Genomic DNA, 26,365 nt, shown 5'->3' with positions numbered 1-26,365 from the left:
GATCCGAAAATCGATGTCACACACTTGCTGTTTCCTGCATGTGTGCAATTAACACACACATGGACGAGCCATAAATAATTAAAAAGGGACAAATCACTAAGCCCCCGCTGCTGACCATCTGCTTGTATTCCCAAGAAACTAGTCATCATTGGTAGAAGTCTCTGAAAAAGATACACGTCAGCGTGTGGTGGCAGTGAAATTAAAATCGATCATTCTCGAAGACATTGGCACAAAAGACGCACGTCCTTTTTAAAAGAAGCCGAAATAATCCAATCGAGTAATTAAATTCTCATTTGCCGAAATGGGCAAGGGATTCGAAAATTAGAGACAATTGAATTGTGTTGATTACAGAAAGAAATTAAAAAGCCCTCAAGGTAATGCGCAGTCAGAAATCAGTGAATCGTTTTAGGACTGGTGGTTTTTTTAATAATGTAAATTTATTCGGAGATTAAACGTTTTTTTCTCAATTTTAGATGATGGGCAAAGTGAAAACTCAGGGCCTTGTGTCCGACTTGATGCCAAACATCAAGCTGATGCAAATGGCCGGACATTTCCTATTTAATTACACCGAAGGTAAGTTTTCGTAAACGATTCCAAAAATATGTTTTTTAAATTATTTCTAACCAATAACAAGATGCTGACAAAATTCAAGTTTTAAATAGTTGTTTGATCTTTTGACGGTCAAGGAGTTTGATTGTTTAGCCATTTCTGATTCAAATAAATTGTACTGCACATACATAGGTACTTCCTACATGAAATCTCTCCAATGTAAACTAAACTTTCAACTGCGAAGAATGATGAATGCAAAATTTTGACAACTCTCCATTCACTATCAGAATGGTCTAGCCTCAGACCAAAACTTATCCGAATATTTCAGTTTGTTTATGATCATGCTGCTTGACAGCTTCTATGACCATGAGATGCTTCATGTAGCAAACGAAGTGTATCGGGGGCTCAGACCAAGACCATTCTAAAATTAGTCATCGTCTAAGCACGCAAACTGAGAAAATTCTAACATGCCTTTAAAAACTTGACTTGTTCTCAGAAACCGGTGGCATGTCATTGCTGCTCCGTAAGGTCTACGCCTCAATGCATGCCTTCCTCATCGTCATCAACTTCATCTGCATGGGCATCAACATGGCTCAGTACTCCGAGGAAGTCAATGAGCTCACCGCCAACACTATCACGGTCTTGTTCTTCGCTCACACTATTATCAAGCTGGCCTTCTTTGCGATCAACTCTAAGAGCTTCTATAGGTATGTTTTTAATATAAATAATCTAACTTATATCATCACCATCGTGTCCAGATTTTCTATAGCTTGTAGAGCAGGGATCCATTAAATTGTTATGATTAATCCCTGCAACTTTTCGAGAATTATCTACTCACCAATAGCTTCAGCAATGTAAAGGTAGTCAGTCCAAATTCTTGCTCTTAAGAAATTATGAAATGAATCACAACACAAAAAACCGGCCAAGAGCGTGTCGGGCCACGCTCAGTGTAGGGTTCCGTAGTTTTCCTTATTTTTCTCAAAAACTACTAAACCTATCAAGTTCAAAACAATTTTCCTAGAAAGTCTTTATAAAGTTCTACTTTTGTGATTTTTTTCATATTTTTTAAACAAATGGTTCAAAAGTTAGAGGGGGGGGACGCACTTTTTTTTACTTTAGGAGCGATTATTTCCGAAAATGAAAATATTATCAAAAAACGATGTAAAGCGGGGAGCCACATTCACATTCTTACAGTATGTGTACAAAAATACAACTACCATACCAATTATACGTATAACCCTGGTACCCGGTACGTTAAGCCCGGAGACTGCTATCCGATCTATTGCACTTGTTATGCTGTCCAAAACTTAGTTACAAAACTATGTATGCTTATGTAGGTAGTTATATAACTCGGATAAATCCACTCAATCCTCTAATGAAATATCTGATTCATTTAACTCATAAATTCAGTTTCTCATTTATCAACCAAATACCTACCTACCGCGAGAGAACTAAAATCCCGAATATGAAATACGCATATGTAAAAGCAATAATGAAAATGTATGCAAATATTATTAACACCGTTATCCGTGTCCACATTATTCAAATTCTCGTGTGAAAACAAAGGATTATGGCCTGTTAAATTATGCCATCAATCACTGTCTGGTTAATGAAAAACGTATGAAAACGAACAAAATTTTAATACATACTACGCCACATACTTTGCAATGGAAAATGTTGCAAAATTTGGCGCTATTTAATGAAGCTTGTGATACATAGGATATGTCGAAATTATTTGTACTACGAGTAGTGCGAAGTCAAGGACTTCTTAAATTAAAGGTAATGTGAGCATTAGTCGAAACGTCGTTTTTATTATTTAACACAAAGTACCTATCGTAGTATTAAAATAAAATACATTATTTTGTTGCCTAAAAATAAAAACGAAAAATGCTCAGTTTTCGATAGTAAATAATTTCTTATTCTGTACACATTACAGGTTCTAAAATATTTATTCGCCTTTTTTATCCCTCGAGTCAAGTCAGAGCCCATTTAATCATATTCCTTCGAGATCCCAGCTAAAATTTTAGCAGCCAAAATCTTGATAAAAGGATGTATTAATATTTCACAAGTCGTCGGCTCTCAAAAGAAAAATGAATTTCCACCCAATTTTAGCTCAGCAAGAAAATACAAAGATTCTTGACAGAATCATTTTTAGGACGCCTGCGATGGCCCTGTTCAACGAAGTGATCCCGAGTTAATTTTTGCCAGGATTTTATTTTAATACCTAGTCTTGCAGAAACATAACAGTTTGGTTTGACCAGTCTGCCATCTGAATGACAGGACTGGCTTCCTACGAACATAATGAATACTACAAAATGTTTTGAAATAATCTTCAGAAATATAACAGGTTTTTTAAGCTTTTCGAGCTGCTGGGATTTTAACTTATATCATTCAAGATGCTGTGAAAATTTCTGGTTACATGTAAAAAAATGTAGTGGTATCATCATTGAATTGCCCTTATCCCATTTACTTCAATTTCAGTTTCGTTTATTTCGCACATATAAGTTAACAGTAAAAACCAAGACACTTACAGGGTAAATATATACAAAATACACAGTTAAATAACAATTTATGAATTAAACAAAAACAAATAAAATAACACGAATAAAAAATTGAACAAATATAACAAAACACAGACAACAACAGGGGTCGGCAATTCAAATAGTGATATAAATAAATTAATAGTTTAAAAAACACTATAAAACACGCTTTTATAAATGCACGTAAAAGCCAAAAATAAATTATGGATCGTTCAAGTTGTCTCTATTTGTGAGCTGAAGTTTAAAAACTATGTGCTTTTAATTATAATATTTGATTGTAAAAGCGTGGGGCGCTGGAACAGGAAAGACTTTTTGTATAACTTGCTGATAAATCAAATAATGCTATGTTACGGGAAGGAGGTTACACAGATTGACGCGCTAACTGGAGTTGCAGCATGACTAGTAGGTTCTACATTAAACAGTCAAATCAATTAAAAGTCAGTGTTCAAAGTAGGTACCAGTTTGTCGAACTCAGACAAAATATGCGCTAGTAGCGAGGAGAGTCGACAGTCACCGACACTTAGAACGCCGCTTTTTTCCGGTAATCAAAGTACAAAAGGGGAAAGTGTCTACAGTGACAGGATGCAGAGTTCTTGTTCGTGGACGAGATATCTTTGGTTCTCTTTGGTAACCCTTAGGCGGCATATGTAAACGTTATGTTCTTATGCAACTTCATTCGCCAGGAAGTTCGGATTAGTATTTGTTTACAAGAAAGTCTTTCCTGTTCCAGCGCCCCACGCTTTTACAATCAAATATTATAATTAAAAGCACATAGTTTTTAAACTTCAGCTCACAAATAGAGACAACTTGAACGATCCATAATTTATTTTTGGCTTTTACGTGCATTTATAAAAGCGTGTTTTATAGTGTTTTTTAAACTATTAATTTATTTTATAATTTTTAGTCATTAATAATGAAATACTTTTAACATTTATACATAAATTTATTTCAAGTAGGCGGATTTTACATGCCAGTTGTGGCTTAACGTGTACTTATTGCTCATTGCTACTTAATAATAACTAGCGGCTACCTTCTTATTACGGTATTATCATAAAAATGTTTATACCTAGCAAGTTATCCGTAAAAGATAGACAGTATAGACATGTGCCATCGCGGACTTTTTGAAGACATTAGAGAGACATACTTTCGCCATACATTGTTTTGAAGCTCTCAGCTAGTGGGATTTTGTTTGACTCGATTAGAAAATATTGTCACATTTCAACTAATTCAAACAAAATTTAAGTATTTCTTTTTTCCGAGCCCCCATTTGTTTGCTCTTAAAGGTCACAAGAAAACGCTAACCCAACTTATCTTAAATACTACGTTGATCTTTCTTTCATGCGGGGGCTTCGCCCCCAAACCCCCTTTGTTTGCTCTTAAAGGTCACAAGAAAACGCTAACCCAACTTATTCTAAATACTACGTTGATCTTTCTTTCATGCGGGGGCTTCGCCCCCGAGCCCCCTTTTCTTTACTCTTAAGGATCACAAGAAAACCTTAACCCAACTTATTTTAAATACAACGTTGATCTTTCTTTTATGCGGGGGGCTTCGCCCCCGAGCCCCCCTTTGTTTGCTCTGAAAGGTCACAATAAAACGCTAACCCAACTTATTTTAAATACTACGTTAATCTTTCTTTTATGCAGGGGGCTTCGCCCCCCGAGCCCCCCTTTGTTTGCTCTTAAAGGTCACAAGAAAACGCTAACCCAACTTATTCTAAATACTACGTTGATCTTTCTTTCATGCGGGGGGCTTCGCCCCCGAGCCCCCTTTCTTAGCTCTTAAAGGTCACAAGAAAACGCTAACCCAACTTATTCTAAATACTACGTTGATCTTTCTTTCATGCGGGGGGCTTCGCCCCCGAGCCCCCCTTTTTTTTACTCTTAAGGATCACAAGAAAACCTTAACCCAACTTATTTTAAATACAAATTGATCTTTCTTTTATGAGGGGGGCTTCGCCCCCCGAGCCCCCCTTTGTTTGCCTTGAAAGGTCACAAGAAAACGCTAACCCAACTTATATTAAATACTACGTTAATCTTTTTTTTATGCGAGGGGCTTCGCCCCCCGAGCCCCCTTTGTTTGCTCTTAAAGGTCACAAGAAAACGCTAACCCAACTTATCTTAAATACTACGTTGATCTTTCTTTCATGCGGGGGGCTTCACCCCACGAGCCCCCCTTTGTTTGCTCTTAAAGGTCACAAGAAAACGCTAACCCAACTTATTCTAAATACTACGTTGACCTTTCTTTCATGCGGGGGGCTTCGCCCCCCTAGCCCCCCTTTTCTATACTCTTAAGGATCACAAGAAAACCTTAACCCAACTTATTTTAAATACAACGTTGATCTTTCTTTAATGCCCCCCTTTGTTTGCTCTGAAAGGTCACAAGAAAACGCTAACCCAAATTATTTTAAATACTACGTTAATCTTTCTTTTATGCGGGGGCTTCGCCCCCCGAGCCCCCCTTTTAGTTACTCTTAAGGGTAGCAAGAAAACCCTAACCCAACTTATTTTAAATACAACGTTTATCTTTCTTTTATGCGGGGGGCTTCGCCCCCCGAGCCCCCCTTTGTTTGCTCTTAAAGGTCACAAGAAAACGCTAACCCAACTTATCTTAAATACTACGTTAATCTTTCTTTTATGCGGGGGCTTAGCCCCCGAGCCCCCTTTGTTTGCTCTTAAAGGTCACAAGAAAACGCTAACCTAACTTATCTTAAATACTACGTTGATCTTTCTTTCATGCGGGGGGTTCGCCCCCCGAGCCCCCCTACGTTTGCTCTGAAAGGTCACAAGAAAACGCTAACCCAACTTATTTTAAATACTACGTTAATCTTTCTTTTATGCGGGGGCTTCGCCCCCCGAGCCCCCCTTTTCGTTACTCTTAAGGGTAACAAGAAAACCCTAACCCAACTTATTTTAAATACAACGTTTATCTTTATTTTATGCGGGGGCTTCACCCCCCGAGCCCCCCTTTGTTTCCTCTTAAAGGTATCAAGAAAACCCTAACCCAACTTATTTTAAATACTACGTTAATATTTCTTTTATGCGGGGGGCTTCGCCCCCGAGCCCCCTTTGTTTGCTCTGAAAGGTCACAAGAAAACGCTAACCCAAATTATTTTAAATACTACGTTAATCTTTCTTTTATGCGGGGGCTTCGCCCCCGAGCCCCCTTTTCGTTACTCTTAAGGATAACAAGAAAACCCTAACCCAACTTATTTTAAATACAACGTTTATCTTTCTTTTATGCGGGGGGCTTCGCCCCCGAGCCCCCTTTGTTTGCTCTTAAAGGTCACAAGATAACGCTAACCCAACTTACCTTAAATACTACGTTGAACTTTCTTTCGTGCGGGGGGCTTCGCCTTCCGAGCCCCCCTTTGTTTGCTCTTAAAGGTCACAATAAAACGCTAACCCAACTTATTCTCAATACTACGTTGATCTTTCTTTCATGCGGGGGCTTCGCCCCCCGAGCCCCCCTTTGTTTGCTCTTAAAGGTCACAAGAAAACGCTAACCCAACTTATTCTAAATACTACGTTCATCTTTCTTTCATGCGCCCCTTTTTTTTTACTTTTAAGGATCACAAGAAAACCTTAACCCAACTTATTTTAAATACAACGTTGATCTTTCTTTTATGCGGGGGGCTTCGCCCCCCGAGCCCCCTTTGTTTGCTCTGAAAGGTCACAAGAAAACGCTAACCCAACTTATTTTAAATACTACGTTAATCTTTCTTTTAAGCGGGGGGCTTCGCCCCCCGAGCCCCCCTTTGTTTGCTCTTAAAGGTCACAAGAAAACGCTAACCCAACTTATCTTAAATACTACGTTGATCTTTCTTTCATGCGGGGGGCTTCGCCCCCCGAGCCCCCCTTTGTTTGCTCTTAAAGGTCACAAGAAAACGCTAACCCAACTTATTCTAAATACTACGTTGATCTTTCTTTCATGCGGGGGCTTCGCCCCCGAGCCCCCCTTTTTTTACTCTTAAGGATCACAAGAAAATCTTAACCCAACTTATTTTAAATACAACGTTGGTCTTTCTTTTATGCGGGGGCTTCGCCCCCGAGCCCCCCTTTGTTTGCTCTGAAAGGTCGCACGAAAACGCTAACCCAACTTATTTTAAATACTACGTTAATCTTTCTTTTATGCGGGGGGCTTCGCCCCCGAGCCCCCCTTTGTTTGTTCTTAAAGGTCACAAGAAAACGCTAACCCAACTTATTCTAAATACTACGTTGATCTTTCTTTCATGCGGGGGGCTTCGCACCCCGAGCCCCCCTTTTCTTTACTCTTAAGGATCACAAGAAAACCTTAACCCAACTTATTTTAAATACAACGTTGATCTTTCTTTTATTTCTAACCTAACCCAACTTATTTTAAATACTACGTTAATCTTTCTTTTATGCGGGGGGCTTCGCCCCCCGAGCCACCCCTTTGTTTGCTCTGAAAGGTCACAAGAAAACGCTAACCCAACTTATTTTAAATACTACGTTAATCTTTCTTTTATGCGGGGGGCTTCGCCCCCCGAGCCCCCCTTTGTTTGCTCTTAAAGGTCACAAGAAAACGTTAACCCAACTTATTCTAAATACTACGTTGATCTTTCTTTTATGCGGGGGCTTCGCCCCCGAGCCCCCTTTTTTTACTCTTAAGGATCACAAGAAAACCTTAACCCAACTTATTTTAAATACAACGTTGATCTTTCTTTCATGCGGGGGCTTCGCCCCCGAGCCCCCTTTGTTTGCTCTTAAAGGTCACAAGAAAACGCTAACCCAACTTATTCTAAATACTACGTTGATTTTTCTTTAATGCGGGGGCTTCGCCCCCGAGCCCCCTTTTCTTTACTCTTAAGGATCACAAGAAAACCTTAACCCAACTTATTTTAAATACAACTTTGATCTTTCTTTTATGCGGGGGCTTCGCCCCCGAGCCCCCTTTGTTTGCTCTGAAAGGTCACAAGAAAACGCTAACCCAACTTATTTTAAATACTACGTTAATCTTTCTTTTATGCGGGGGCTTCGCCCCCGAGCCCCCTTTTCTTTGCTCTTAAAGGTCACAAGAAAACGTTAACCCAACTTATTCTAAATACTACGTTGATCTTTCTTTCATGCGGGGGCTTCGCCCCCGAGCCCCCCTTTCTTTACTCTTAAGGATCACAAGAAAACCTTAACCCAACTTATTTTAAATACAACGTTGATCTTTCTTTTATACGGGGGCTTCGCCCCCGAGCCCCCCCTTTGTTTGCTCTTAAAGGTCACAAGAAAACGCTAACCTAACTTATCTTAAATACTACGTTGATCTTTCTTTCATGCGGGGGGCTACGCCCCCCGAGCCCCCCTTTGTTTGCTCTTAAAGGTCACAAGAAAACGCTAACCCAACTTATTCTAAATACTACGTTGATTTTTCTTTCATGCGGGGGCTTCGCCCCCGAGCCCCCCTTTTTTTACTCTTAAGGATCACAAGAAAACCTTAACCCAACTTATTTTAAATACAACTTTGATCTTTCTTTTATGCGGGGGGCTTCGCCCCCCGAGCCCCCCTTTGTTTGCTCTGAATGGTCACAAGAAAACGCTAACCCAAATTATTTTAAATACTACGTTAATCTTTCTTTTATGCGGGGGGCTTCGCCCCCCGAGCCCCCTTTTCGTTACTCTTAAGGGTAACAAGAAAACCCTAACCCAACTTATTTTAAATACAACGTTTATCTTTCTTTTATGCGGGGGCTTCGCCCCCCGAGCCCCCCTTTGTTTGCTCTGAAAGGTCACAAGAGAACGCTAACCCAACTTATTCTCAATACTACGTTGATCTTTCTTTCATGCGGGGGGCTTCGCCCCCCGAGCCCCCCTTTGTTTGCTCTTAAAGGTCACAAGAAAACGCTAACCCAACTTATTCTAAATACTACGTTGATCTTTCTTTCATGCGGGGGGCTTCGCCCCCCGAGCCCCCCTTTTTTTTTACTTTTAAGGATCACAAGAAAACCTTAACCCAACTTATTTTAAATACAACGTTGATCTTTCTTTTATGCGGGGGCTTCGCCCCCCGAGCCCCCCTTTGTTTGCTCTGAAAGGTCACAAGAAAACGCTAACCCAACTTATTTTAAATACTACGTTAATTTTTCTTTTAATCGGGGGGCTTAGCCCCCCTTTGTTTGCTCTTAAAGGTCACAAGAAAACGCTAACCCAACTTATCTTAAATACTACGTTGATCTTTCTTTCATGCGGGGGCTTCGCCCCCCGAGCCCCCCTTTGTTTGCTCTTAAAGGTCACAAGAAAACGCTAACCCAACTTATTCTAAATACTACGTTGATCTTTCTTTCATGCGGGGGCTTCGCCCCCCGAGCCCCCTTTTCTTTACTCTTAAGGATCACAAGAAAATCTTAACCCAACTTATTTTAAATACAACGTTGATCTTTCTTTTATGCGGGGGGCTTCGCCCCCCGAGCCCCCCTTTGTTTGCTCTGAAAGGTCGCAAGAAAACGCTAACCCAACTTATTTTAAATACTACGTTGATCTTTCTTTCATGCTTCCCCCGTCGAGCCCCCCCCCTTTTTTTCTGTTCTTATCTTCCGGAACCATCATCAGGCCTTGAAACCTAATCGTAGTCATAGTTCATTACAAGACTTTTCTAAGAAGCCCAAAAACAGCTATGATACGATGTTCCATCATGTAGTTCCAGTTCATATCTTCCGGCTCCATTATCAGACCTTGAAACCTAATCGTAGTCAAAGTTCATTACAAGACTTTTCTAAGAAGCCCAAAAACAGCTATGATACGATGTTCCATCATGTAGTTCCAGCTCATATCTTCCGGCTCCATCATCAGACCTTGAAACCTAATTGTAGTCAAAGTTCATTACAAGACTTTCCTAAGAAGCCCAAAAACAGCTATGATACGATGTTCCATCATGTAGTTCCAGTTCATATCTTCCGGCTCCATCATCAGACCTTCAAACCTAATCGTAGTCAAAGTTCATTACAAGACTTTTCTAAGAAACCCAAAAACAGCTATGATACGATGTTCCATCATGTAGTTCCAGTTCATATCTTTCGGCTTCATCATCAGACCTTGAAACCTAATTGTAGTCAAAGTTCATTACAAGACTTTTCTAAGAAACCCAAAAACGGCTATGATACGATGTTCCATAATGTAGTTCCAGTTCATATCTTCCGACTCCATCATCAGATCAGCTCAACAGTACCATATTATTGTATTGTCATCGGAACTACATATAGCTGCCAATTTTCATTACGCTACGACTCCTGGAAGATGGTTAAATTAGCTTCCTTAGATTCCATTACATACATAGTTACATACACGACGACCTAATAAAAGCGTGTTAAAAACATAAGTGGTTGATCATTTTTAATTAATGCGAAAAACAAAAAGACTCTTCTAGATAAGAAATGTAAAATTTCCAGCAAACAAAACATGAATGAAGGCATAAATGAAACCACATTTTGTGATATAAATTTAAATTTAATATTCTCATAAAGCGAACTATCGTAACATATATGGCGTCGCGTGGGCTGCAACTGCTACTTTTAATTAAGTTTTATCCCGCAAACCTTTTACGACTGTAATTTAAATTTAAATTGGTGGTTAATTTTAAAGTTCGTACATTTTTAAATTAACATTGATGACAAGAATTTGTCTGTATTACTAAGGACTTTTATTTGAGTAAAGAACTAGTTTTGATCAATCAGATTTTTTGGGAGAAATCAACCAGTTTTGAAAAAGTTTCTGGAGATTATGTATTGGGTAAGTTGAGATTTATGACTCTTTTTACAGGCTGTAATATATGCTGCTATAAAAATGCTGAAAACAAAATATTTTAGTATCATATCAGGCATCATTATCCTCCTTGCGCTATACCGATATTTGCCACGGCTCAAGGGAGCCGGGGTCCATTTTGACAATAAATACCAAGATTTGGCGTGGGCACTAGTTTTTTACGAAAGCGGCTACCATCCTGACCTTCCAACCCACAGGGTAACTCGGCCCTATTGGGATTAGTCCGATTTCCTCACGATGTTTTCCTTCACCGAAAACCGACTGGAAAATATCAAATGATATCAGTATCAAGTATATTTTAATGTATTGGCTGTATTTAGATTATTGACGTATTCGTGGGAAAAAATCCACCCACGCTTTCCATGACCCAGACCGTAAAGAAGTCAAGCGTGTGAGACCTAGTCCTTATGGTAATGATCTAGTTCTCACGGTTATTACAATTTTATATTGCTTTGCTATTACTTTGTTGCTGGAATACCTATTTTTTTATGAATTACATATTGATCAGGATAAAGATAAAAGACATTTATTCGTGACATACACAAACACGTACGTAGTACATGTAACAAAGAACAAAAAGAAAAAAAACGGAGAACAGCATTAAGTGTGCATCACGAAATGGACCCAACTAAACATATTGCTAGCTGAAAGCCACTGCGATCAGGCGTCAGAATTTGTCTGTATAACTAAAGAAAAATTTGAGTAACTAGCTTTGTCATGTTCAGACAGGAGACAGGATCATGCTTGTTGAAAGGAAGTAATGGCAGAGAAAAACTGAGAAAAAGGTCGATGGACCTTGTGAAAGAAATGAAACGTAAACAAGTGACTGATGAGATGACGGGCGATAGAGAGGTATGGAAGAAGAGGACATGCTGCGCCAATCCTAAATGACAAATGACTTGGATAAGGGCAGGCGAGTGATGATGATATTGATCTACCTGCTTGATGATAACAAAATCAAATATTTAAAAGATTTTGAGTTAGAACCAGCCTCCTTATATTATGGGCTTACAAGTCTTGCCAAAGCGATGTTGCTAAATGAATATAACTGACCAAGCAATCTTCTTTCATATGATATACTCGTAGAAATATTTTTATTTAGGTTTATACTAGGGTGGAGCGAAAAAACACTTTTCTGGAATTAGCAAACCTAATAGTTATCAATCAATGCCCCTTAGTCTATAAAGCCTTTGTGCAAATTTTCAGATTTTTATTTCTGCCTCCGCAATAAGTTTGAAATTTTGAAAATCTCATACAAACCTGAAAATTCAACTTTTAGATAAAAATTTTTTTTCGGCAGTATTATGTTCAGTATACATTATTGATACATATTATTACAAGAAACTACCAAAAATTGCGAAAATTGCGTTAAAAATCGCCAATTTTCAGTATTTTAGCGGCTATTTTGGCGAATGTACTGAAACTAGACAAACTTTGGCGATTCTTGACGCTACTTTCGCAACTTTTTGTAGTTTCTCATAATGATATGTATCAATAACATATACTAAACATAATACTGCCGATTTTTTTTTATCTGAAAGTTGAATTTTTAGGTTTGTATGAAATTTTCAAAATTTCAACCCTAATGCGGAGGCAGAAGATGTTGATTTAAAAAGCCGAAAATTTGCACAAAGGCTTCATAGACTAAGGGGCATTGATTGATAACTTTACTATTAGGTTTGCTAATTCCAGAAAAGTGTTTTTTCGCTCCACCCTAGTTTATACCCAATTTTAATTTTGAATATTTATCTATTAGACGTTGATAAGATAATAGAGCTTCGGATTTGATCTATCATGGATTGGATCTATAGCTACTAGCTATATTTAACGTGCCTATACCTATTTAATTTCACATGAGGCCATTATAACATTGGCTAGTGTAAAACTTAATTAAACATTAAAATAATGGATTAAGGTATATATTCCTTTAATCTTCTTTCCAGTCTTTACCCACCAATTTTAACGAGTTTCGTTTGACGCCCTAAAAATATTCAAATTGGGTGGATCGGTTTCTTTTGTAACAAGATTGAATGGTATGAATATTGATGACAGCCGATTGTTTCGCTGGTTTGCATAATGCCCGAGATTTTATATTTCAGGTTTTTTATTAGATTCGTTTGATAATTTATGTATTTTAAGAATTCCTTTTTTACGTCACTACCTAACACGACGACCTCCTTTATGTTACCTAACCCAAGCAAACGCACATGATGAAACAATTGTTTGGCATTTTGCCAAAAATATGTTTTTTCTCACTAAGTCACATGAGAGACGGCGACTCATCCTTTATTTTCTCTGATAAAGGCGTTCAAAAGGGTAAATACTTTCGCGAACTCAGTTTTCTTATTTTTACAGGACTTTGGCAGTATGGAATCAGTCAAACAGCCACCCGCTGTTCACGGAGTCCGATGCTAGGTACCACCAGCTCTCGCTTGACAAGAGCCGTCGACTTCTGTACTTCATCTGTGGTACCACCTGCCTCTCTGTTGTCAGTAAGTACTAAAATGTCCATAAAGAAAAGTTATTTCTCAGGAACAGTACACTAACATGTCCATAAAGTTATTTCTCAGGAACATGCAGTACCCATATACAATTATCTACTATAATTCAGACATTCAACCAGTCAACCTTTCGTCAAGGAGTACCAGCACTTTTAGTTGGGAAAAGCCTCCGAGTGTTGTACATTGTATGTGGTAACTGCCTCTACCTTGTGACAGTTTGTCAACATCTGGGGGGTTACCATGACGTGCTAAAGCCGTTCAGTTTAGGTTGAGAGAGAGGGACGGAGCAATGTAACTGCTATAGCTGTGTCCCTTTCTCTCAACCTAAACTGAACGATTTTAGTACGTCATGGTAACCCCCCTGTTCACCGTTCAAGTTGGTCAAAAGCCGCTAGTAAAATGGTGGTTTCGTCTCTCACTTAAGTGTAAGCGTACACTTTCATTGAATGTGTCTTAAGAAATAATGACATAGTAACATTTTAAGAGGTAAAATTTTGTAAAATCACTGTTACAATGCATATAAATAACAGTCAACCCTATTTGCCATTCTTTACAAAAGAGTCATCATCAGTTTCTGTTCTCTCATCAGCAAAATGGTGGTAATTTAACTGAGATCACCTAATTATAAACGAACGCTGTCATTTATTATTACTTCATTTAATACGATATTTAAGTGCTGATGGTATTTAAAGTAAAGTTTATCCATTGTTAACTGTGTACATAAGATGGTATGATATACAGGAAATACGGTATCAACAGTTGCCCATTTCGAGCGCACAATATTCTTAAAAACTACTGACTATATTAGCTTACTGGCTAACTTATAATTATTACCCGGGATATTTCAGAAAGAACTCATTGAGGTTGTAGAAAACGTTTTCTAAAAATTTTTTAACGTTTTCTAATCAACCAATTTTTAATGGATGACTGTTATTGGCTTCTTATACGTAAGCTTATATCTAGAAACCAAAAAAAAAAAAACAGAAAGAAATGATGTAATGACATTGCAGAGGACAAAGCTTGTAAAATTGTCAACATCTTGCGAGTACAAAATACACTAACAAGACAAAGAACATTCAACCCTTTGTTATTCTTGACACAAGTCCAAGTTTTTAGTTCGCAAATGCATAAACACGTAGCCCCGTATCTTGGCCCCGGCGGACCGTAAATAGTGCGAGGAAATGGGATTCGAGAGAAATGCCAACTCTGCTTGTACAGTCGAGTTCAAACTTCTTTTCAAACCAACATTCCAAAATTATAGTTTATACGAGTATATTCTTGTAGAGACGTCTTTAAACATATTTTTACCATACTAGCTGGTCTTTCTCTCTTGATACTTCATAAATGAATAGTACAGTTGCATTTTATCCACAAGAGTGTAAAGTAATTTCATTGAAAATTTTAACTTGATGCCTAAAGCTGGCTTACAGAATTGATGTTTGATTAATGATTTTAAATCATGAATGTTTAATAAATTGACGATTTTGATTTAGTTCATGTTTTACAGTTAATATTTTCCTCGTGTTGGTGTGGTGAAAAATGTGTTTCACTCGGTGGTAATATGTATTTGTTTCGTATGCCTTGAAACTCTCACAACGCTCAATATTCCACATTATGTACCACTTGCTATGCTCGCGGTTCAGTATTGGAATCTATCAATACTAACAAGCACGTGCGATTAGACAACAATTTTGCTCCCTTGTAAAACAACTATTTTCAACCCACCAACAAAGTGCCAGCTGACTGCTGCTGCTGCTAATGCTGCTATTCATGGCTGTTACTTTTCGAAGTACTGCGCGAGATGCGATTGGTCATGAATACATGTTCGTGGCTCGTGGTCTATTTTTGGCATGCTGGCTTTAGAATCGGTGAGCTCCATCTTAGACTCTGTCTTCACTTCCCATCAGGTGTGACTAGGGTCAATCGCCGATCAGTTCATAATAAAAAAAAAAGATGATTGTGGACTCGACTGTACTACGAATGTACTATCGTGTTATTTAAAAACTTGTGCTTTGGTTCGTATTGACATGGTTTTATAATTTATATCCCTTTTATTCCCTAGGCTGGGTGACGCTCACATTTTTCGGCGAGTCTGTCCGCCTAATTGCCGACAAGGAGAGCAATGAGACCCTCACTGAGCCAGCTCCCAGGCTCCCGCTAAAGGCCTGGTACCCCTTCGACGCTATGGGCGGGACCATGTACATGGTGGCTTTCGTCTATCAGGTTTGTCAATTTATTTATTCAAACTTTATTGTACATATAGGCTCGAGGATATCAGCCTGCCAGTTAGAAGCAAAAAGTTACAGTGACGAATAACTGAGAGTGACAGGCCTTCAATCAATCTGGATTTTACTAAAATAATAATTGCAGCATTTATTTCACAGCATGTAGATATGAAAGAGTTTTAGTAGTAGTAGTAGTAGTAGTAGTAATCACTTTATTGTGTACAACAGATTCATATAAAGTTTACAGGAACAGAGGTACAGAGGCGAACTTATCCCTATAAGGGATCTCTTCCAGCTCACCTCAGATTAGATGAGAGGAACATTAAAGTAGGCAAGATAGACAAACTTACAGAAGTACAATAAAGGTCAGAAATAAACCAAAATAATGTCCACAAGTAAATAAACTACATAAAAACTAAATAATATTATGAAATAAACTACATACACGAATACACAAATAAAATACGATATATATATACTCGTACGTATATACATAAATATGAATATCGCAAGACACACAATCTCTTACATATGAAAATAAATCTGTTTTTGAAACAAACAGTTTTCTGGTTATTTGGATTTAGCCGAACATTTTTCTATCTGCATCCCAAAAGTTTTCATCTACCTTTGACCGTTAGGTTAATTCAGCAAAGTGCTAAGGTATGTTCTCCTATCAAAGCCTAAATAAGTAGTGTAAATAGTTATCGGAAAACGTCCAACGTAAGTAATGACTTAAAAGCCCGTGCACTAGAGCTGGAATAGCCTTTTTACATTACGTTCCAGCACGTTAGCAACTAAGTACGTGGGAGGTGATCAATCTTGTACCAAACTTGGCACAAGGTTTAAAAACCTTTTCGAGTTGAAGTTTTTAGGATAAAACTTCGATTATAACTAGTTATTTAAAGCCTGGCCTGAAATATATAACTATTGTATAGAGAGCGCTATTATTCCGATTATATGAATATATAGTATGAAAAAAATAGTTCTAAGGAAATTCCGTAATATGGCGCATTCATAGGAGTCATATATTTCTGGTCAGGCTGTATTTGTGTCATGAAATCCAAAACCAAATGCGTATAAATATTGTTCATTCTCAATTTTGTTTCCCTTGACTTATCCTAAATATAAGTACATATAAAAAAAAAAATCATATAGACAACATTTGCACTAAACTAGAAAAGTTTACGTATGCCCTAAGATAACTAAACCGGGTTGCTGCTGGTGAAAAAGTTGCCTTAACAGCATACCATGGTTATGTAGCTTCTCAATTAAGGTATGGTTTAATATTATGGGGTAATGCGAGCGATATTTGGCGAGTATTCTTAGTGCAAAAGAAATGTGTGAGAGCCGTAAGCGGAGTAGGATATCAAGAACCGTGCCGGCCATTGTTTAAAAAGCTAAACCTTTTGACTCTCACAGGGCTATACATTTTTGAAGTATCTATATTTGTTTATGGTAATCCTCATTTATATACGACAATTAGTACACACCCTAAGCTCCGACCCAGAGATCCTACAAAATTAGTTATGCCAAAATGTAAAAGCGCATTACAGAAGAAAAATTGGACAGTGTTATGGAATAAGCGATCAAGCGACAGTTAGTTGAAATCGAGAAAATGAGCTAGAAAGATTTGAAATTTGAATCAGTTGTTGTAAGTTCATTTAGTTATAAAGCAAAAAAGTTAATTTTTGAACCTATATATTTGAATAATTGAACCTATATAAGTGTTCATAATTTAAATAGAAAAAAAAAATAACACCATACCTATTCTAGTTTCGAAGTTATTAACGTTTTTCCGCTTGATTCTTTATTGAACTAATACTGCGATGAGGTTAATTTATTTCGCCGTAGCGTACTATGAGACATATTTTGTCGCTTGATTCTTTAATGCAAATTGTTAGAGGTAAAGTGAATACTGGAATAAAATAAAATTCCATATATTTGAGTAAATAGTGCTATTGTAAATAAATCAACAACAATGTTTTCCTCCACAATGATTAGGACTAATCCGTCTAACAATTTAGTTTTGTTGTACAATCAACTTTTTTAATAAATGTCAAAAAAATCAGCATATATGGCAAAATTGGCATTGTAACTAATAATAATTCATTAGTACTAGCCAGGATTACACACATAAGATATTATGATATAACAAAACCGCTTGATACTTAGTTCTCATTAAGCGAAATATCCTGCAATTTCAAATATGTAACAACGAATTAAACGACACCATTAGGGCGGTTAAATCGATATTGCGTTTATAAATCATCAAAACTTTAAACCAAAACGAATTAATAACATCTTTATGGCGTTTAACTCGATTTAGCGATTTAGAATATACGCTTATTATAATTTGTAAAAGTAAATTTGGCGTTCAATTCGTTTTTACGTAACGACTTAGTACACAGGGCCATACAAATTTTAACGTGTCGCTTGATTCTACCCCTTAAAATAAGGCTGTAAGCATGATTTTTCAACAAAGAAATAGTCAATACTATAGATTATCACATTTATATCCGAACTGCATTCATAACTTTTTTTTCGGATTTTGGCGCTTAGTTCGCTATTCCATAACACCGTCCAATTGTCAGGCAATGTCAAAAAAAAATATTTTACAGTTTACCTCTCGAAATAAGGCAACAGCCGTCGATAGCCCACTTTAAGCGGCATCTGTTTAGATGGTTGAAAGAAAAATGTTTTTATACAATTAATGAATTTTTGAACCTTGTGACGATGAATAATGTAGTTCCTTAGTTAAGTATTTAGATTTTGACATGTATACAATGTATTTGCATTTTGTAATATTATGTTATTTCGGTTGCTATAATTTTAATTTTTTAAATTATTCATTAAAATGACGTAAGTCACTAAGAATGTCGCAAATCCGTCCGATCTCTGAATTTATCATTCTCTTAAGGTCTTCTTCCATCACACGTTTATATAAAAAATATAACTGTCTCTTTCAACAGATCTACTGGCTCCTATTCTCCATGTTGATCGCCAATCTCATGGATGTCATGTTCTGTTCCTGGCTGATCTTCGCCTGCGAGCAGCTCCAGCACCTCAAGGCCATCATGAAGCCGCTCATGGAGCTGAGCGCTGCTCTGGACACGTACCGCCCAAATACTGCTGAGCTGTTCAGGGCATCTTCTACTGGTAAGGTATAATGATAATTGTATAGCCAGTTTCTTCCAAACTCAAGGGTTGCCTCGCGTAATGTCGGTTGTTTTAACTATGACATAGCGACCATGCCAGAAGAAGACATAATTATGGCCAATAAGAAAAACACATAGATAGTTTCGAATTTCAAGTCTTTTTAAATGGTTGAGTGAAATGTCTGTGCTTCAGAGTATGAATATTATTTTGTATTTGGACTGGTCAGATAATTGTCCAAGTTCTAATTTGTGGTCTTTGTAATCGTGACAATAGGTGCAGAATTATTTGATTTCGTTAAAATTGATTGAGTGGAAGTATTTGTTTTTTTGTCTTTAATTTTTAAACAGAAAACATGTCCTAATAGGTACCTACTCTTAATTTTTCTTTTGCCCCCCATATCGTTGAGCAATCATTTACTGATTATTAAAAATTAAAGACTGAAACTTATTGCAGAAAAGTCTGAAAAGGTTCCAGAACCTACAGACATGGACATTCGGGGTATATACTCAACGCAGCAGGATTTCGGCATGATGCTGAGAGGCGCCGGGGGTAGACTGCAGAACTTCAACTCTCCCAATCCAAACCCGAACGGGTTGACTCAGAAACAGGAGATGTTGGCCAGGTCCGCTATCAAGTATTGGGTGGAACGACATAAGCACGTTGTGAGGTATGTTATATTGTTCTTCAAATTTTGATTTTCTGAAGTTGCCTTGTGCAACTTGCTATATGGACTCTAATTATTATGAGAAGACACAAGACGAAATTTTGAGCAGGGCGTTTCAAAATTGCAAATTTTTCTACATTTAAAAATATTTTAAGCAGGTTGGTTACTCACGTGTTTAGTCGATATAACGTTCGACATGTTTCGATCTATTTCCGAGGATCTTTTTCAAGAGTAGCGACCCCGCCTTTACATGTCAAGAGCGCGACGGGCGCGGGCGCTTGCTCTGTGTGAGCGGCTACTCTTGAGAAAGATCCTTGGAAATGGATCGAAACATGAACGTTATACCGACTTAGCACATGTATAACCCGCTTAATATAATTTAAATATGTTTGAGTGTCACGGGAGTTTTATAGTTAGTAATTTTTGTACATTTACAGCAATGTCTCATAACTATATTTGTAATTTCCATTCCACAATGGAAGTTTTCTTTCTTGATCCGATGTTCTACATCACACCAACATTTTTGGAACTTTCTGCACGCAATAAATATTTATGCATAGGTATATGTGTAAATGGTACGAGTACGTTAAAAAAATACTTTCCACAAGATACACATTAGTACTTGTTAGGAAGTTATGAAGAGTAATATTACTTACGTTCCTTTGTACGCATTCGTTGGTGATTTCATCATTAAATTATGAAACATCAAACAATTTCGTAAACATAATTTTCTGAAATATGTGTAAGCAATTCAGTGAATGGTTCAAATGGAACAAATTGCTAAACTGAGTGAGTCCTACGTTAATTTTGCATGATAAACATCATTATACCTACTTAATTTAAAATTGCCCGTGTGGTGACGGGTTAAGAATTTCACCAGACCCTTTGGTGTCCCGTAGGTGTCATAGAAGTCGACTCTGGTTATGGGTTAAATTGTGGCGTAGGCGAGAGGCTAGGCAACCTGTCACTGCAATGCCACAATTTCGTTTTCTTTCAACTCATTTTTGCCAAGAATGGCACTGAAACTTGAGTAGTTCATGTGCTCTGTCTACTCCTTTATGGGATAGTAATTAAAGTTTTTGGTATATTTTTCAGACTGGTGGCGTCCATAGGAGATACTTATGGTACTGCTCTACTGTTTCACATGTTGGTTTCAACCATCACGCTTACACTTCTGGCTTATCAAGCGACAAAGGTAAAATTTGTATTTGATGCATTTTCTGGATGGATTTAGTCGGCTTTAGTATTTTCACTATTTCTTATACAGTCTTTACGGTGGTCAATCTGGCAAAGATCATTTCTCGAAGCATTTGGATCGCTTGGACGTCGGTGGTAGCAATATCACTATTGTTTTTTTGTAGAGCTTACTGTATATTTTATTAATTTACAGATCGATGGTCTCAACGTGTATGCATTCAGCACAATCGGATACCTCAGTTACACTCTGGGGCAGGTGTTCCATTTCTGTATCTTCGGCAACAGGCTTATTGAGGAGGTATGACCATAATTATAATTTCAAATATTTCAATAGAGTAGAATATAATTTTTTTAAACACAAAATAAGGCATGCAAACCAAACTAACAATAATAGACGCTAAAGAGGACCCGACTGTTTTTCTGTGCGGACCTGATTAAATCTTAATTTAGTCTTCAGTTGTCTTCTCAATTTTCAATTATCTGTACGTTGATATGCTGACGTAAGTGGAGGAATTTGCATAGGTAGTATAATAGTTAATGCATCTAAAAAATAGGTACTATGAGTAAATTGAGTAATTCCTCGAATAGCTTTTTGAGGTCTGGTAAAATCTTTTATGTCAAAACTTCTTGCTTCAAAATATTCTTATTTTCTCCGATATACTGTACCTAGACTGTCAATTTTTTAACAATCGATTAGAATTATATGTTAAGTTTCAGTATCATGCCTTCACCATCATCATCATATCCGCCCGTTATCGCCCCCTGCTGAACACTGGCCTCTCTTCTAATACGCCAATTGTCTCGGTCTTGGTGCCTTATATATCATGCCTAACATCTCTTTTACGCAGAGTTCATCAGTGATGGAAGCAGCATACTCCTGCCAATGGTACGACGGTTCTGAAGAGGCCAAGACCTTCGTCCAGATTGTGTGCCAGCAATGTCAGAAGGCTATGAGTATCTCGGGAGCCAAGTTCTTTACGGTTTCGTTGGATCTGTTTGCTTCTGTAAGTGTGACTAGAAATTTGATTTTGACTTGATACCACATCCATTATATTTTGGTGACAACTTGAGATCATACATTATGTTGACTAGCATTTTAGTAACTGACCTTTCCGTTAAAAAACTTTGCACAATGTGTATAAACTGACACACACGGCATGGCACGAAGGCATGTCAAATTGAAATGTGTTATTTTATATTTATTTCTAAGTTTGTCTGATAGTTCGACATATATATATTTAAATCGCCAGTGCGATTAATCTTTGTGGTGTACTTTACCCTTCCGCAATTTTTTTGTACACAAATGCGACTAACAGTACCACAAAGATTAGAGAAATTTAAAAGTGGCAACACTGTATAGAAATCCCTATCAAATAGTTATTTGTTTTACAAGGGGGCAAAGTAGTTGTTTAACCGCACGTGACAATATTGAAGCCCAAGCAAGCGAAAGATTCCAATATTGAACCGCGAGCGTAGCGAGTGGTTCAAAAAGTGGAATCTTGAGCGTTGCGAGGGTTTCAAGGCACGAAGGTTAAACAAACTGCCGCCGAGTGAAACACAAAATTTTTCACCACACCAACACGAACAAAATACTGACTATAAAACATCAAACTAAATCAAATCTATCAATTTGTTCAATATTTATAATTCAAAATCATCATTTATAGGTAATTTCTACCAGCCAGCTCAAGATATCAAGTTAAAATTTGTATGAAATTACTTTGCGCTCTTGTGGATAAAATGCAATTTTGCTATCTGTTTTCGAATAGCAAAGTAAGCCTTTATCAGTTGGTGTGGTGAAAATAATATTATTATATGCAAGAATAAGAATAAGGGACGGACATTACAACAACGTTGTAACTTTCTGCAAATCTTATCGGGCTGTGAAACTATTCCTGTATGTTCTATGTTAACTGGTATTAAAAGACATCATGCACAAAGATTCTTCAAGAAATATAATAATAATTATATGAAGCACAAAACGTCTAGAGTCAGAAAACTGACCAAGAAAATCTTGGTTCTTTAATTTGTTTTCTTTTATTCTCCCAAGGTACTTGGCGCTGTCGTCACCTACTTCATGGTGTTGGTACAACTGAAGTAGATGCCATCGAAATCGTCAAAGGTAACTTACAAATACAAATTATACCTTCGAGTCTGCTGAATTAAGTATTTGCCACTTTGAGGTTGTTGAAAACTGTAAAGCAGTGACGTCAGTATGATTAATTTTATTGTACTTGTTATGAAATAGGTAGTGAAAATGAAAGAACTTATATTATTGTATTACGACTTGACATATCATAATATAACTTTTTACTTTACTTTATGCTGCTGAGGAATCTACTTTTATTATATTTTTATTGTATATAAAACATTTATTACGACAGGTAGGTATTTATAGTGAAATCATACATTCAAAATAATGGAGCCATAATAATTATAGTTACGTTACAACTTAAATTTTTTTTATAATATAAAGTCTATCTTTCTTTTCAGACTGTGGAAAAATATTTACTTTTATTTGTACTTAGTCTTACTTTTTTCAATATACGAATATGAAGTTACAAGTATTACTGAAGGTCTGAAAATTATATTATTGAACTGTTTTTAGAACTGTAAGTATGTCTAGTAATGTTACTCTACCTAGATCTACTACTACGGGCCTTCGCGTCTATTTCAGACGATTTATGGTGCAATGTCCGAGAGACATCGCTTTTGATGATTAAAGAGACCTATGCGAGAGCGACATATTTTGCCACATAGCTGACAAGGGAAGCTTGCAACCGATTGCGATGTTTCGCTATGGTGTCTTCTTTCCCTAGATCTACAGATTTGATGGTATTTAATTTTATTTTTGCTTTTATTGACTATTCTCTTTTTTATTTTTGCTTTTATCTCTGTTTCATTCTCATGCACTTGTTATAAGTTTTTTTATCATATATAATTGACTGGTAAATAATTCTTTGAGGCATTAAGTCAGTTTGAAAAATAATTGTCTACCTGCACATATGTTTAGTCTTCTTTGCAAAACGGTTTTGGCACTAAGAACTCATTTATGTGATAATATAATAGTATGAATTATTTGCGTATTTAAAATCGTGAACGGAAAATTATTTAATGTATAAATATGTTAGTTAAAATATAAAAAAATACACATTATAATATAGGTACTCGTATTACATTCAAAGGAAAATATAGTTTTTTATTGAATGTGGGTAGTTTAATAGTATTTGACTGGGACTAAAATATCTTCTTTTCTCTTGTGTTTGTCAGATGTTACATTTTACGAATAAAATTTATTTGAATTACTTAATATTGTTTTATTACTAAAATTTGCTATGATTTGTTAAGATTATCATAAATAAACTAGCGTTTGCCCGCGGCTTCCCTCTCGTTTAATTCTAAAATTACGGAATGCTATATACAAAAATCCACCCCTTATTTGAGGGAAGTGGGGGGTTATAAAAAGGCCAAAGTGGCCTATGTCACACTCCATCCCTTCAACTATCTTCACTTAAAAAATCACGTCAATTATACACAATCACAATCACGATAAACAAACAGACACACACGCTTTCCCATTTATAATATTATTATGGATATGGATAACGTGGGATAACTATTTAATATATTTTAAAATATGGAATTTTAATTTAAAATGTTTGTTACTCGACACGTGTATCCCTTGCTTTAAAAAAATGTTATTTTGCAGAACATCCGATAGTCTGAATATACATATAGGTACCTACCTATCTACAATACAACACCAAGTTCTCGCGCTTTGTACTTAATTACACATATTTAATCGCGTATATGATTTTTATTTTTAATATGTACCTTACCTTTTAATACCTACCATTTAATATCTACAATACAACAAACACGCTATAATATTCATCGAAATCAAATAACATTAGCTGAAATTAACTAGTATTGAATATTAATCACACGATTTCCCTTTATATTACATCCAATATTAATTAATTATTCATAATCACTAACAAGAGCAACTATCGGTATCGGTTTTCATTAAAATATGTGTCTTTCCTTTTGAAAAGGGTCCTTATGCTTCATGGGATAGATAGATAGATAGATAGAATACTCTTTATTGGCACACCTCAGCAAAAGATACAGTGGAGACAAAACAAATGATTATAAATAGAGGCAGACAACAGGCGGTCTTATCGCTAAAGAGCGATCTTTACCAGGCAACCTTTGGGATAAAGGATGACTTCAATTCAAAATCGGAAGTTCATCTTTAAACCTAAAGGCAATAGGAGATTACATTAAGCCAGTAAAGTAAGAAAAGTCTCAGATCACATATAACTGTCGGCCTAGGCGGAGCCGAGGTCAAAAAATATGTAATACTTACTAGCTTTTGTCCACGGCTTCGCCCGCGTTAGAAAGAGACAAAAAGTTGCCTATGTCACTCTCCATCCCTTCATTTATCTCCACTTAAAAATCACGACAATTCGTCGCTCCGTTTTGCCGTGAAGGACGGACAAACAAACATACACACACACACTTTTCCATTTACAATATTAGTATGGATGAGGCATTCTTATTTACTGGCCAAGGTGTGTCCATACTATTTTTCTATTTGCCTTCTTGAGCTTACCGTGGGATTCCGTCAATCTGTGTAAGATTATCTTAAAATATGTATTGTGGCAACATGTGCACAAAAGATACATTATGACTATGATCATTAGGCGGTCGCATTTTAATGTATGGGATGGGATGATCTTCTCATATTTAATCTATGCTATGACGTAAAACTTTATGGAAACCAATAGACACCCGATATTTCTACCTACTGATAAAAAGGTGCAGAGCTATGTATATTTCATATGTATTTAAAATACTCTGAAACGCATTCAAACGAACGAAACAAACAAAAGGATTAAAATATAATGAAGCAATTATAAAGAGCACACATTTCTAATTATTTACCTCTTTTAATTAAACAATCCACCGCCACAGTATACTAAGGACAATTTAACGAAGACCTTTGTAAATATATCTGAGTCGCTTCGGATAACTCTGCTGGCCTAGCCAAATCGTTGACGCTAGACGCCGATCGGAACACAATCTGGCTCTGTCACGCTATTAAAGAAAGCCTAGCCAAAATGACAACTAGACACCGATTGAAACACAGTCTCGCTCTGTCACGTTATGTATGTATGTAAACACTCTATTGTAGGGTAAGGTGGGCAACAGAGAACCAGTGGTACACAAGGAACCAACGGTTTTATTCGAAAATGCGACGTTGCCAAACTGCACTGCGAACATAGGCACGCGCCGCTAAGGTTCCCCCGCTCGCTCCCCAGTCGGCGGCCGGTCCGCGTTGAAATTGCACGTGTAGTGAAGTATTTTGTGATTTTGGACAAGAAAACAGAAAAAAATTAAGTATTTAGTTTTTTTATTTTCTCAGAATGTAGTTATGTTTGATTTATCTAATTAATCAGTTGTGCGGAGTGACTATTTCTCTATCTTTTTGACATTCACTGATGCGGCTTTCTTGTGCCGTTTATTTTTTTATTTTTCATAAGACATGTTAGGACATAGAAATACAGTATAGTTATCATGTACAAAGGCGCATTATAGCTGACCTAGCCAAAATGACAACCGTTGACGCTAGACGCCGATCGAAAGTCTGGCTTAACGCCAATACGAAAGAGCAATAGAGATATAATATATAGTCCTCCTCACCGTTTTCGATGACGGCGACCCTAAATAAGCCTTACGGACGTTTCCTTGCGTGTGCTCTAA

General features: G+C 36.9%; 1 protein-coding gene across 1 annotated transcript; it reads left to right on the top strand.

Moving 5' to 3' along the window:
- The first annotated feature begins 315 nt into the window (after positions 1 to 315).
- LOC125236372 (odorant receptor coreceptor) lies at positions 316 to 23,378 on the top strand. The gene is made up of 11 exons (XM_048143156.1): positions 316 to 374; positions 474 to 573; positions 1,046 to 1,256; positions 13,212 to 13,348; positions 15,420 to 15,580; positions 18,552 to 18,738; positions 19,192 to 19,405; positions 20,498 to 20,597; positions 20,793 to 20,897; positions 21,448 to 21,603; positions 22,650 to 23,378. Exons 2-11 carry the CDS (start codon positions 474 to 476, stop codon positions 22,698 to 22,700), a joined length of 1,422 nt encoding a protein of 473 aa, XP_047999113.1. The 5' UTR covers positions 316 to 374; the 3' UTR covers positions 22,701 to 23,378.
- The last annotated feature ends 2,987 nt before the right edge of the window (positions 23,379 to 26,365 follow it).

Source organism: Leguminivora glycinivorella, chromosome 19 (assembly GCF_023078275.1).
Source record: "Leguminivora glycinivorella isolate SPB_JAAS2020 chromosome 19, LegGlyc_1.1, whole genome shotgun sequence".
In the NCBI taxonomy this organism is placed as follows: domain Eukaryota; kingdom Metazoa; phylum Arthropoda; class Insecta; order Lepidoptera; family Tortricidae; genus Leguminivora; species Leguminivora glycinivorella.
The sequence above is the reverse complement of the archived record's forward strand: the minus strand, read 5'-3'. Positions and strand labels throughout refer to the sequence as shown.